Source organism: Physeter macrocephalus, chromosome 20 (genome assembly GCF_002837175.3).
Source record: "Physeter macrocephalus isolate SW-GA chromosome 20, ASM283717v5, whole genome shotgun sequence".
Lineage (NCBI taxonomy): Eukaryota > Metazoa > Chordata > Mammalia > Artiodactyla > Physeteridae > Physeter > Physeter macrocephalus.
The window spans coordinates 87,635,528-87,649,922 of NC_041233.1; the positions used below are offsets into that span (position 1 = coordinate 87,635,528).

General features: G+C 57.5%; 1 protein-coding gene across 4 annotated transcripts in view; it reads left to right on the plus strand.

The window, feature by feature from the left end:
* Nucleotides 1-14,395, plus strand: part of ANK1 (ankyrin 1) — a 100,205-nt gene that overhangs the window by 29,813 nt on the left and 55,997 nt on the right. For all 4 annotated transcript variants that reach the window (XM_028482127.2, XM_055080976.1, XM_055080974.1 and 1 more), the window contains exons 4-16: nt 545-643; nt 1,423-1,521; nt 2,481-2,666; nt 3,687-3,785; nt 4,165-4,263; nt 4,539-4,637; nt 6,646-6,843; nt 8,220-8,318; nt 8,751-8,849; nt 9,286-9,384; nt 10,745-10,942; nt 11,477-11,575; nt 12,723-12,821. In XM_028482127.2, the coding sequence (XP_028337928.2) occupies nt 545-643; nt 1,423-1,521; nt 2,481-2,666; nt 3,687-3,785; nt 4,165-4,263; nt 4,539-4,637; nt 6,646-6,843; nt 8,220-8,318; nt 8,751-8,849; nt 9,286-9,384; nt 10,745-10,942; nt 11,477-11,575; nt 12,723-12,821 (1,572 nt within the window). The remainder of the gene's footprint in view (nt 1-544; nt 644-1,422; nt 1,522-2,480; nt 2,667-3,686; nt 3,786-4,164; nt 4,264-4,538; nt 4,638-6,645; nt 6,844-8,219; nt 8,319-8,750; nt 8,850-9,285; nt 9,385-10,744; nt 10,943-11,476; nt 11,576-12,722; nt 12,822-14,395) is intronic.

Below are 14,395 nucleotides of genomic sequence, written 5' to 3' on the forward strand. Positions count from 1 at the left end.
CCCCCGCCCGTCTATCTGACGCTTGACTACCCCTCACCCCGTGCCCACTTTGGTCCAGCCTTTGGCCGGCGCGCGTCGCTGTAATGGCACCAGGGAGCTGGGCCCGCGGGATCTGTGGCCTCCTTCTCCCTGCAGCTCGGGGCCTCCGCCCCGTCCTGCAGGGCCACAGCCTGGGAGGAGCCGGACGTCCGAGGAGCCAGCTTGCCTGGCAGCCCTTCCGCGGGTGTCCTGGGGAATTCTGACTGCCCGTCGGCCGATATCGGGGCGCGGAGCCCAAGTGCAGCAGATCGGTGCTGAGAAGTTGGCTTTCTTGTTCTGGGGCATTCTTTTTTCAGGAGAACGGGCAGAACTTCCCTCCCTGGGTTTCCAGGGCTGTTCACGATGTCTGATGGGTCAGGCACACAAGTGTGTGTGGTCCACCCCTTGGGGCCAGAAAGGCAGCCCGCTGCCTGCCCGCAGACGACACCCTTGTCCCGCACCTGTGACGGCCCCGTACCTGTGACGGGCCCCTGGGAACCTCCCGTCTTCCCTCCCCGTGTTTCAGAAGGGGAACACGGCGCTGCACATCGCTGCCCTGGCGGGTCAGGACCAGGTGGTACGGGAGCTCGTCAACTATGGCGCCAACGTCAACGCCCAGTCACAGGTGATGCTCGGGACCCCAGGCGGTGGGGCTGCCCGTCCCTTTCACCCGGCTGGGCACGCTGTGTGGCCGAGTGCAAATGTATTCAAATGTCTCCAAGCACCTTCTTTCTTTTTCCCGCTTCACGGTGGACGTTCTAAGCACCATGGGGTGGGTCATTGTGGACCCCATCTCTGTTCCTTTAGTTGAATAATATATTTAGTTGTGGCTCATCTGTGTATGGGGGGGACGTGAGGGGGGATGAGGAAGGGAGTGAAATTAGCCGGGGGTGGGGGGGGCGGTGTGTGCAGAAGAGGCTGACCATTCTGGGAGGGGCAGAAGCAGACTTCCGGGGAGGCTCGCCCCACCTGGTGGCCTTTTGCAGTAACCCCGCTGCGCCATTGCAAAGTGTCCGTGTGTTTTTGTTTTTTTTTTTTTTTTTGCGGTACGCGGGCCTCTCACTGTTGTGGCCTCTCCCATTGCGGAGCGCAGGCTCCGGACGCGCAGGCCCAGCGGCCACGGCTCACGGGCCCAGCCGCTCCGCGGCACGTGGGATCCTCCCGGACCGGGGCGCGAACCCGTGTACCCTGCATCGGCAGGCGGACTCTCAACCACTGCGCCACCAGGGAAGCCCCGTCCGTGTGTTTTTATAGCTGGAGACACGGGTGGGGATGTTGCCACAGGGGCTGGGTGGAAACAGGATGCAGGGAGAGCTGTCCGCCGGGTCTGGAGGATTTTGCATTGGTTTCAGCATCTGTCACTAACGTGGGTGAATTCCAATGGCTTTTTCTCTTGGCTTACAGAAAGGTTTTACACCCCTGTACATGGCAGCACAAGAGAATCACTTGGAGGTGGTTAAGTTTTTGCTGGAAAACGGAGCTAATCAGAATGTAGCCACAGAAGTAAGTACCCTGGGGACGCGGCCTCACGGCTGAATGTCTCTCGGGGGGAGGACACGGTCCCAGGGGAGTGTGTTCCAGGGACATGGCTCGGGATGCATCCTCTGCCATGATCAATGTCCTGGGCGCTGTCGGACCCTGCAAGGGGGTAAGAGACAAAGTTATGGCCGTTGAGGGATGCCCAGACACGTGCCAGGGAAGTGACAGCAGGGGTGAGCCCGTCATTCCCACTGTGACAAACACTGGAGGCCGGGCTGGGGTGGGAGGCGTGTGTGTGTGCGCATGTGTGGGTGACAGGTCCGCCTCGGACCTTAATGAGAAAGGCTCTTGCCGGGAACCCACGTACACTTTTGGACAAGTCACTCGACCCTGAGTTTTGTCACTGGTGAAATGATGAAATCGGACTAGGTGGAACCAAAGCTTCTCTTGACTCTTAGCATCAGATGACATCTGCTTTGCCAGTTCAGGGGGCCCTGTGCCCCTAGTACACACCGAGGAGATTAATAACAGTAGCTCACAATTGAAACCTCGGTGCCTGGTGTGGTTTCCAGCGTTTGGCAGGCGTTCAATAATATTTGTGAAATGAATGAAGGAATGATGGTCGGCCGTCAGCTCACGGCACTGTCCTGACACCAGGTGATGGGCTGAGAGGGAGGCAGAGAGACAGGGCAGTAGCAGCTCTCATCGGCACTCAGACTAGGGGCACGTCATAAAGGAAAAGTTAAATACGCGCCAAAGGGAAATTACTGGAGGTGCTGGGAGACGGCAGGGAACGAAAGCAGGGCCAAGGACGGCGTCAGGGGGGAGGTGGCATCTAAGCCGAGCCTGCAGGCTGTGGAGGAGGGAGGTCCTCTCGGGCAGAGGGCAAGAGCCCTGAGCTTGAAAGCGCGTGTCCTGCCCAGAGGACCGAGCGGTCAGGACGGTCAGAGCAAATGGTCTGTCCTCTCCCCCGCCCCGGTCAGGACGGCTTCACCCCTCTGGCCGTGGCCCTGCAGCAGGGCCACGAGAACGTGGTGGCTCACCTCATCAACTACGGGACGAAGGGGAGGGTGCGCCTTCCGGCCCTGCACATCGCGGCCCGCAACGACGACACGCGGACGGCCGTGGTGCTGCTGCAGAACGACCCCAACCCCGACGTGCTTTCCAAGGTGAGGCGGCCGGCGGGGCCGGGATCACGCCGGGGCCCGGACCGGGGGCCCTCGGGGTCTCCACCGATTCCCGGCAGTTACCTGGAAGCAGCCCGGAGCACAGAAGGTCCGGCGTGCACCCCAAGCACCCGCGCCGCTGCGCCCGCCGCAGGGGACGCCCCCCTTTAAACCCCCGGCAGCGCCGAAGGCCGTGTGCTCGCTGGGGCTCCAGGTCCTCTGGCCAGAGGACGACTTTGCAATCCATCCCCGCCCCCCGCCCCCCCCCCCACCCAGGGGTGTTCTAGAAGTTTATTCCAGCTCTTTCCCCAGCTTCCCCCCGGTTGGAGGGAGGGAGGGAAGGGTCCCCACAGGGAGATGGGACTGGGGAGGGGCCTCCCAGGGGCCTGGACAGCCCGCCGTCTGCACACGCCGTCCGATGTTTTCACTACCTGTAAGTTTAGACTTAACGTGTAAGCGTAACGTCTCCCTCCCGCTGGGAAGGAACTTGCGCTGAGTCAGTCACACAGGCCCCTGCCCCATGGTCACGGGGTTCCGCCTGGAAAACTGCTGCCTGGATTGTTAGGCGAGGTCGGGGGTTAGGAACGGAAGGTTGGCAAGGGTCCCACCGAGGGTCAAAGGGCCACCCTGGCCGCCCAGCTGGCCACCCAGGGGCCACCGCACCCCTATAGGGGCTGAAACCGCCCCGAGGATTAAGGTCATGGACCCCGTAACACTTCTCACTCATTCATTAAAATCTCTTGAGGAGTAACCGTTCAGAGGAACGGGCCCTGCCTGCAGGGTGGGAGGCAACCCCGGTCCATGGTTTGTCCGCGTGAACCACAGAGGCTGGGTGTCCCCCGAGGTAGCACCTCACCTTTGGACATAACTTGCCGTGGGACATCTCTCGACCCCTTCCGTCCGAATCTGCCTGCTGTGTGAGGTCCTCTGGTCCTGCCGGCTTTTCAGAGCCCCAGGCTGATTCTGAGGTAGAAATGACGGTATGTGGCATGTGACGCCTTGTCCCCCTCTGTTGTGTGCCAGACGGGATTCACCCCCCTCCACATCGCAGCTCATTACGAGAACCTCAACGTGGCCCAACTGCTTCTCAACCGGGGAGCCAGTGTCAACTTCACGCCCCAGGTGAGGCCCCTTGGTGAGGCCGCCCATGCGTGCAGGGACTGGGCGTCTAGAACCCAGTGCCCGCCTCTCGCGGCACCAAGGACATCCCCGCACTGCAGACATGCCTGCGGGTGAAGCAGCCCTGGATGGGTTTCTAAGAAACTGCAGCCTGTGTTTCTGATTCTGGGGGACCTGGGCTCAGCCAGCTTGCTGTGATGAACCAAGAGGCTGGCGTGTCCTTAGAGGCTTTGAAATCTTTCTTAGGCGAGAAGAGTCCTAACAGTGGGCTCAGAGTGTCCGCTTGCCTTGGGCTGGGGCAGGGCCACAGCGGAGCAGGGCGCAGAGCAGCTGCCTCCCAGACAAGGATGCACGCCCTGACCGGTCCCTTCCTCCCCTCCAGAACGGCATCACGCCCCTGCACATCGCTTCCCGCAGGGGGAACGTGATCATGGTGCGGCTTCTGCTGGACCGCGGGGCCCAGATAGAAACAAGGACCAAGGTGGGTGCCAGCAAGCTGCCCGGCAAGGCCAGGGGAGGGAGTGCTGCCTGCCAGGGCCCCACCCAGGTAGTGGGCTCCCCATGATCAGCTAGGGAAGGGCATCCAGCCTCTAGAAGAGCCCACAGGGGCAGCTGGAGACCCGACTGCTCCATCGAGCTTGTCCTAAAGGAAGCCTTCTCGTGCCTCTCCGGCTGGAATGATGCCGCAGGTGCCTTCTCTCCAGTGACCTCTGATGGGTGCCTCTGGGGCTTTCTCTTTTTGACTGTCTTTTAAAGGATGAATTGACACCTCTCCACTGTGCAGCTCGGAATGGGCACCTGCGAATCTCAGAGATCCTGCTGGACCACGGGGCGCCCATCCAAGCCAAAACCAAGGTGCGAGCTTCCTTTCTGCGAGGGGCACCTCTTAGGCAGGGCTCCAGGTCAGGCCGACCCGGGTCGAATCCCCTTTCTGAGAAACAGAGATGCTAATTCTACTAACTCAGCCAGTGTGTGAGACGTTGACCCCAATGTCTGTCACACGGGAGGCACTCAGCTCTAATTATTATCTAGATCAAGGTTGGCACCCTTTCTCTCTAATGGGCCAGATAGTAACTATTTTCAGGCTTTGCAGGCCCTGGTCAATGTCACAACAATTCAGGTCTACCACTGTAGTGGGGAAGCAGCCATGGATAATGTGCAAACTAGCAGCCCTGTTCTAATAAAACTTTATTGCCAAGCACAGGCAGCAGGCTGGATTTGACCCATGGGCTGTCATTTGTCTGTACAGCTCTAGATCAGGCCTCATCTCTTTTACCCTGGCTCCAGAAAAGACAGGAACTAAGCACTCGGGGAGTCTTCAGAGCCTGGGCCGGACTGGATGATGTTGAAAAGAAAACAAAACGGTTCTTCTCAAGGTCCTTTCGGGGCCAGAGCAAAAGCCCGGCCCTCAGTTCTAACATGAGGTCTTGAGTCTTACTGGGGCTAAAGCTGTCAGACTACCTGGTGTTGCCTACACCGCCTCCAGGCCCACTGCCTCGTTCTTGGGGTGAATTTAGAAGGTGGTCAGAACAGAGCAAGGCAGAAACCAGACCCACCCATGGTCACTCCCGAGGTTCTCTGTGCACAGCTCCCTGTCATAAGATTCTACACCATAAAAGCAATTTATTCCCTGCCTGAGGATCATGTGAGTGTTCAGTGGAGCTCTCTGAAATCTGGGTCATGTTCACGGCCCAGGCTGTCGTGTGTGTGTGTGTGTGTGTGTGTGTGTGTGTGTGTGTGTGTGTGTACACATTTCCCCTTTTTATAAGGACAGCAGTCATATTGGATTAAGGTCTACACCAGTTTCCTCGCTCAGGGGCTTTCATGATGCAGTTCCCGCCTGCCCCTGGAGTCCAGCTCTACGCCCGTGGCCTCCCGCGTGTTTACCTGCATGGAGCTCCCCGGGTCCCAGGGCAGCTGCCTCTGTGGAACTGCACACGCCATTCCCTTCTCGGGGATGCTCTTCCTGTGTCGTCTTCCTGGCGAGGTCCTAGCTCAGGGGTCACCTCCCCGGGAAGTCTTCTCTCCCCATGTCCCCCCGACCCCGTGATGATTCCACCCTCCCCTGCTCCTCTGTGCTTTATCACGCCTTCCTGATGTCACCCCACGCAGTGGCAACAGTGTATCTCTTTCCCCATCTTTAACCTACTAGTCTGCCAGCTTCCTTGCCCTGGAATTCTGTCTGTTCTCTTTCCCCAGAGCTTATCCCATACCTGGTGCACTTTAATCACTGAATATTTGCTGAATTAATGTCTGAATGAATGAGTGAGTCAGTCTTCTCTGTCTTTAATTTTTGGAAATAAATTGCTATTTAAGAAACAGTGAGGATCCTTAACAGTTTTTTAAAGTGATGTGCACTTGTCAGGGACAAAGAACAGAGGGCTTTAGATCCAAATTCCACTTTAGCATCATTCATTCGTTCAAGACCACATTGATTAAGGACCACTGTGTGTGTTACACGCATGCGTGGGGCATGTAAGAGATACTAGGCACAGTCACTGATCTTAAGAAGCTTCCAAGGAAGGAAAAGTTAATTCTGAAAACAATTCGGCAAGTATATAAGTACGGTCCGAGTGAGGGGTCCAGATGAGAAAAGCCCACAGGAATCAAAGGTGGCCAGAGGAGGCTTCGTGGAAGAGGTGGGCCTGGCTAGAGCTGGCCCGGAGGATTTGGCGGGGTGAGAAGAAAGAGGTTTGCAATCAGAGACCAGCAGGACCGCGGAGGCCGGAATGAACCAGGCTCGCCCGGGAGCCACGTGAAAGCCCTGTGTAGGGAGGAGGTGGGAAGTGAGGTTGGAATCGTTGCCTGCCTTGAATTTCCGTGTTCGTTTCCTTTGCAACTGGTTGTTCTCCCTCTTCACCAGAATGGCTTGTCTCCAATCCACATGGCGGCTCAGGGAGACCACCTTGACTGTGTCCGACTCCTATTGCAATACAATGCAGAGATAGACGACATCACGCTGGACCACCTGACCCCGCTCCACGTGGCCGCCCACTGCGGCCACCACAGGGTGGCCAAGGTCCTTTTGGATAAAGGGGCCAAACCAAACTCCAGAGCCCTGGTGAGTGGGAGGCTATCAGAGAAGGTGCCAGAGGGGCTAGGGCCAGAGCTGCATGGCTGAGCCCCCCAGGGAGGTACCCACTGGTGCCTGGAGCTGCCCTGGAGATTCAGGGCGGGGACAGTGTCAGGGGGGGTGGGGCGCGTGGCAGCGCACAGGCGGATGTGACCTTACTCCCTGCCGCATCCCACACATAATGACCGAGCCCCCGTAACAGGCTGAGGTCCGGGTGGGTTCGGGCCCAGCACACCTGACTCACAAGCAGTGTGCGGTAGGTATGCGGGATGTCACGCCCGTCCGTGCCCAGAGCTGAGGGTTGGTGATTGCTAGCGACTGCCTGGCTTTTTGATCTGCTCTGGGGGTGGGTGAAATGGCCTCAGCTAAGCATCCTTCCCCTGCAGAGAGGCTCACAGTGGTCATGGTGCTTGAGCAGAGGTGAGTTCAGGCCTAAAGCAAATTCCCTCCTGGGACTGTGGTTCCTGTCACTCGGCCCAGGCCGGGGGCTCCCGGGGAAGTTGCTGGCGGGTCCGGAGCGCTGCACGGAGCCTGCCCACACCCGCCATCTCCCCTCTGCCCATTCCCAGAGGAGGAGAATCTAGAAGGCCGGACAGCCTCCAGGCCGCAAGGATGGCTCGTTCATTCATTTATTCATTCATTTGTTCAGAAAGCTTTCACCGAGCAGTCCTCACTTGCCAGGCACTGTTTGGGGTAACCTCAGCACTACTGACATTTGGGGCCCGATATTCTTTGTTGTGGGGAGACTGACCCGTGAATAGATGTTTAGCAGCATCCCTGGCCTCCACCCACTAGGCGCTAATAGCACTCCTCCCTTCGTTGTGACAATCAAAAACGTCTCTAGACATTGCCAAGTGTCCCCGGGGCGGGGGATGGGTGGTGAGACAAAATCCCCTCCCCTCCCCCTGCCCTAGGGGTTAAAGCACTGAAAAAACAAGCAGACAGGCAAAACCCAGCGAACAAACAGAAATCCCTGCCCTGGTGGAGTTTACATCCTAGCGTATCATGTTCGAGCAGGGCTGAGGTATAGAAATCCATTTGACTAGAAACGCACGGCGGTTTCAGGGAACGTGCTGTGCTTCACGGCAGTTCTCTTTATTGTAAATTTCCCCTTAAGGAAACTTTAAACGGCAGGCTCTTTCGGTGCGTCCAAAAATATGACTAAATTTGGAAAAAGGGTTTACAGACAACATATCCAGGGCCTCGCCTGGTGCATAGTGAGAGCCGCCCGCCTCTTCCGTGATTCACAGTGATTGACGTTTAGGCCGGGCAGGGGCTGCCTTTTCATCAGCAGGGTGGTCTGGGTGTTCCTTGGGCTTGATGTGAGCCCCTGCTTGCCTGTCTCCCTTTGTGTGGGGCTGCAGAATGGCTTTACCCCCTTACACATCGCCTGCAAGAAGAACCATATCCGCGTCATGGAGTTGCTGCTGAAGACGGGGGCCTCCATCGATGCTGTCACTGAGGTAGGAGAAACTCCGCAGGCGAGTGGACGGTCTCCACGGGCCTTCTTCCAGTAGCCATCTTGAGAATTGTTCTTTGTGGCTGCGTGTGTGTGTGTGTGTGTGTGTGTGTGTGTGTGTGCGCGCGCGCTAGTCTAGAACTCTCAGAGGAATACATCAGGGGTCGCTAAGACCGGGAGCTGGTGTCAGATCTCAGGGAGCTGTCCAAGGTCAGATGCAAAATGTTCTGAGTTGTACATGTGGGTGGAATCACCCTGCAGTGTTTTTTTTCCCCTTCGGCCGTTTTCCTGGAAGCAGACCCATTTCATAGAACTCCCTTTCCTTGGAAGAGTGTTCTGGAGCCCCTAGAGGCAGGAAAGCTTAAGATCCATCTGGCTGTGTCTCTGGAGGAGCGGGAAAGGCTCCCCCGTCTCACTCCTGTCTGGTCTGTTCCAGTCCGGCCTGACACCTCTCCACGTGGCCTCCTTCATGGGGCACCTGCCCATCGTGAAGAGCCTGCTGCAGCGGGAAGCATCGCCCAACGTCTCCAATGTGGTGAGTCCGTGGGGAGAGCAGGCCCTTCCTGTGGACGGAGGGCTCAGAGGCGAGCGTTTGCCAGCGATCCCAAGCTCTCCTCTCGAGGACAGAGGTAGAATTCTCAGAATAGCAGGCGCTATTAAACGTGTCACCCATCTGTAAGTCTTGGGGGCTTTATTTTGGACAATCATTTGGGAACTTCTGTGAGTGTTATCTGGGAATACATGTATGTTTTTAAACATTCCTTAGCTCTGGGGTTTACCTTTAAGTGTATCTTACACACACACACACACGAGGCACCAGGAGACTAAAGGCTGAAGTTGCTTGCTGGGGCAACTCCACCTCTTGGATGAATGCCCGCCAAGCTACTCCAGGCTGGCACCGCGGAGCTCTGTGTGCGCCCTTTTGGAAACCCAGCAGGTGTTAACGCTTCCATAATTTTGTTATTTTACAGAAAGTGGAGACCCCGCTACACATGGCAGCCAGAGCAGGGCACACGGAAGTGGCCAAATATTTGCTCCAGAACAAAGCCAAAGTCAATGCCAAGGCCAAGGTGAGTTCTGGAGATGGGAGGGATCCCAGACGGAAGTGCATTAGGAGCAGTCCTCCCTGATCGGAGACCAGGCTGCAGGGCTCGTGGCGCCGAGATTCCTTGTCACACCTGCTTGGTTGCACCACACGCTCTGGTTCTGCTTTGCCAGGGCTCTGAGAAGGCCAGAGATGTGTTGGCATCAACAAAAGGCCAGGAAACAGTATTGGGGGGGGTGCTGAAAGGTTGCCTGGTGGTTACAGCCACCACCAGAAGAGAAGCAACTGTTTGAAGAAAGGGTTGCCGGTGAAAATCAAGATGCCCCCGCGATGTAAAAGGCATCTCTGAGGGACTGAGTGAGCAAAGGGTAAGAAGAGCTGCTGAGTTTGCAATCTGGCTTTGGCCAGGATCAGGCTTTCCTACCGCACAGACCACAAAGCCCCAGTTTAGTGTCAGGACTGTGGTTTGGGTTTGAGCCACGTGAGGGAGGCCCCCAGCTGGGCCCAGTAACACAGAGACCCTGCCCACTGACCCCCTCAGCTTCCGGAGGAAACTGGAAGGGGCGGGGGGCAGGAGCTGAGATGAAAAGTCATCTTTCCCCAGGTCTGACCCTCCCATCGCCCCTGGTGTAGAGAAAACCAGGGCAGCCTTCAGACAGAAAGACAAGTGGACGCTTAGATAGGACTCGGGAGACAGTACAGTTCACTTCGTTCGATTGCCTTCGCTTTAGTGTGCTTTGCAGATAACGTGTTTTTTAGAATTTGAAGTTTTGTGGCAACCCCGCGTTGTCAGGTGGATAGCATTTTTCTAGCAGTAAAGTATTTTTTAATTAAGGTAAGTGTATTTTTTAGACATAATTCTATTGCACACCTAATGGAGTGTAATAGCGTATAAATAACTTTTATATGCACGGGGAAACCAAAAAAATTCATGTGACTCACTTTACTGTGTTACCCAATTTATTGCAGTGGTCTGGAACTGAGCCCACAATGTCTCCGAGGTCTGCCCGTAAGAGCAACCACAATGTATAGTTTGTGCCAAACGTGGTGTGAAACATCTTATACACTCTGTCTGCTTGATCCTAACCATAGCCCAATGAGGTCAATACCATTATTCCCATTTTACAGATGGGAAGGCTGAGCCTTTGAGCAATTAAGTAGGAATAACAACTAACTTGAAAGGTTGTTATAAGGATTAAATAATATAGAACATATTGGTTCCCATAACTCAGAGATTTTGAATCTCAGCTCTTCCTCTTACTAGCTGTGTGGCCTTGAGAAAGTCACTTAACCTCTCTGGGCCTCACCTGCCTTCTTTATAAAATGAAGAGTTGGGTTAGGTAACCTTAGCGTCCCCTGTTCTTTGTTTTTGCTTTGGGTTCCAGGATGACCAGACCCCGCTTCACTGTGCAGCTCGCATTGGCCACACAAACATGGTGAAGCTCCTGCTAGAAAATAACGCCAACCCCAACCTGGCGACCACTGCCGGGCACACCCCCCTGCACATCGCAGCCCGAGAGGGCCACGTGGAAACGGCCCTGGCCCTTCTGGAAAAGGAGGCGTCTCAGGCGTGCATGACCAAGGTACAGCATTCCTCCTCCTGTTCTCCAGAGCGGCAGGCTGGTCCCAGCTGGGCCTGGGGCAGGGGAGGGCGTTCCCACCTGGTCCTCGGTGTTGCCTTGACCGTGCTGAGGTCTGCTGGGAGGAATGGACCCACAGGACTGGCCGCCACCTGTGAGCCGGATGTGTCCCGTCCTTCCCCAGGAAGGTGAACTGTAGTTTCTCATCCAGCCCTCGTCTGTTTATCGTGGAATGGCTCAGGATCTGCTCTGGCCAGACCAGTCGGGCTCTGGGAAGCAAGAAGGCTGGCGGCCCAGCCCCTGCCCTCAACTAGCTGGCTGTCAAATAACAGCAGCGGTGGTTTTGACTCGGTCACGAGAGGGGCAGGTGGCAGCCCCCTGGGCTCTGGGGGTCTCAGCGGGATCACACCTTCTGTGCTCTTTATTCTACGGGCGTCTCCACGCCAGTCGGGGTGGGACACCTCCTTTGCCGCGGGCCCTTTCTCCAGGGAGATGGCGGGCCTCCCCATGGTTCTGACGGCCTGTGTTTCTCCTCAGAAAGGATTTACCCCTCTCCACGTGGCGGCCAAGTACGGGAAGGTGCGCGTGGCACAGCTGCTGCTGGAGCATGACGCGCACCCCGACGCCGCCGGGAAGGTGAGCTTGACCTTCCCTCCCGCCAGGGTGGAGGCGGGGCAGAGGGGCAGCTGCACCTGGGTGGTCATCTCTGCTTGAGCCGACTGCGTCCCCCTTGCGAATGGGCAGCCGTCCAGGAAGAATGGCCTCTGGGGAGACAGATCTTTCTGACAGAGGCCTTGCCCTTCTAGAAAGATCCGGTGGCCCCTCTGAGCGAGGGTGCTGCACTGCCCCATCAGCCCCTAGGACCCCCAGGAATGAGGAGGTGACCCCAGGACTGAGGAGGAGGTGACCTCCCCCAGGACCGAGGCGGTGACCCCAGGAATGAGGCAGTGACCCCAGGAATGAGGTGGTGACCCCAGGAATGAGGAGGTGACCCCCCAGGAATGAGGAGGAGGTGACCCCAGGACTGAGGAGGTGACCCCCCAGTCCTGAGGAGGAGGTGACCCCCCCAGGACTGAGGAGGTGAACCCCCAGGAATGAGGAGGTGACCCCAGGACTGAGGAGGAGGTGACCCCCCCCAGGACTGAGGCGGTGACCCCAGGAATGAGGTGGTGACCCCAGGAATGAGGAGGTGAACCCCCAGGAATGAGGAGGTGACCCCAGGACTGAGGAGGAGGTGACCTCCCCCAGGACCGAGGCGGTGACCCCAGGAATGAGGCAGTGACCCCAGGAATGAGGTGGTGACCCCAGGAATGAGGAGGTGACCCCCCAGGAATGAGGAGGAGGTGACCCCAGGACTGAGGAGGTGACCCCAGGACTGAGGAGGTGACCCCCCCAGGACTGAGGAGGAGGTGACCCCCCCAGGACTGAGGTGGTGACCCCAGGAGTGAGGAGGTGACCCCAGGACTGAGGAGGTGACCCCCCAGGACTGAGGCGGTGACTCCAGAAATGAGGTGGTCACCCCAGGAATGAGGTGGTGACCCCAGGGATGAGGAGGTGACCCCAGGACTGAGGAGGTGGCGGCCCCAGGAATGAGGAGGTGGCCCAGGTCCAGCTGCTTGTGTTCTTTAGTGACTTCAGCTCAAGATTGGCTCTGAAATGGTGTCAAGCAGATTTCCTGTGTAACAGAAGTGATAGGGATCCCCACACGGTGCTGCCTGGAGCCACAGGCACGGCCAGTGGGTCGTCCCCTGAGTGAGGCTGTCCCCTGTCCATCTCCCCGCAGAACGGCCTGACGCCCCTGCACATCGCCGTGCACCACAACCACCTGGACATCGTCAAGCTGCTGCTGCCCCGGGGCGGCTCCCCACACAGCCTGGCCTGGGTGAGCCTCCTGGTCCCCACCCCGCCCTCACTCTGTCCCCACCCCGGGACAGCAGGAGGCCGCCGCCCCCCAGGGAGGGCTGTGCAGAAGCAGCCCGGTTGCCTGCAGCGCGATGGCTGCTGACTGGGCACCGGAGCGGGCCGGGAAGTGGGGAACACTTCTCAGCCACAGGTCACCTCGCACACGTGGAGCTCGTTTTACACAACGAATGTGTACCCCAAACTGGTGTCAGAGGTCGGCATGTACGGCGTGTTCGTGGATTCCGCGACCAGGGCCACGCTTGGAGAATATTCAGGGCTAGGGGTGAACTCACCAGAACCTTGGAGCAAGGAGCCTGTCTTGAATGCAAATAGTCTCCCCCAAATCTGTTTCTCTCTGGAGTTCCGGCTCTGAGATGGTGCCGTTTCTGTACATACGTTACACGTTGAGGTGTGGCCGGCGTGCACCCTCACACCAGCCCCTGAGATGCTCAGAGCCATGGGTGCCTCGCCCCTGAGGGGCCCTCGGTGTAGGGAGCGGATGGGGCTTATGCAAGAGTGGACTGAGAGGGCGCCCTACGAGGTACAGGGATAAAGCGGGACGCGGCGATCATTTTGAGGGGGGCAGGCCGTCCCCTGTGGGATGAGAAGGTGTGCAGGGTCTGTGAGGGGAGGGGGGCCGAGGGGGCTGGTGGCCACGCAGATGAGGGGTGAGGAGAGGGGGCGGGGCTCGGGTGCAAAGGACGTCGCGGTCCCCGAGCTCACCAGACTGCTCAGCCCTGTGGCAGGAGGGAGCCCTGGGTGGGTCAGAGTGTGACTCCAGCCGACGCCTGCTGACTTCCATGGGCGCGCAGGGAAGGTCAGGGCCGGGCTTCAGTTTGCCTTCCCCTCTCAGAATGGATGCTCATCTGAATTTTACAGCCTCACTTTCCTGCAGACGCAGCATCTCCCAGACACCCCGTCTCCTTGGGCTCTGGTCCCACGCTGTTGTAGCAGAGCCCACATCACTGTGTAGACGGCGCGCAGCCCTGCTGGGACGTGACTTACTCCGGCTTCTAAAAATAAAACGCTGGACTCCCCTCCTCCTCACACCGCTCCTTATATAAAAGAAATCAGAGCCAGGCTCATGGTATTTAAAGGGAGCTTTATCCAAGCACAGACGCTGCACAGATGGGTTTTGTTTCCATGGCAAAAAATAGTTTCCAAAGCAGTCTGGCAATTTTGTAGAATTTCACATGCAAGTCTCTCTGCACCCAAACCAAACCCACCCCTTTCTAATTTTGATGCTAATGTTGTTTTAATGTTTAGGCAGATCTCTCTCTAGTGTGCGCATTCCTTTGGTCGAGCTCATTTTCTTGGGAAAGAGGAGCCTTTTACTGGCTCACACAGTTTCTGGATCTTTCCCCCGACTCTCCTGCCTCCCTGCCCCTCGTCCTTGTCACCTACAGAAGGTCATTCATTCCCTGTAGTCCCAGCTTGGAGAAAGCTCACAGGGGTTGGTCCCTGATCTGAGACTGACAGTTGTTCTTGTATCTTGGTTTTGTTTTGTTTTTTGCGGTACGCGGGCCTCTCACCGCTGCGGCCTCTCCCGCTGCG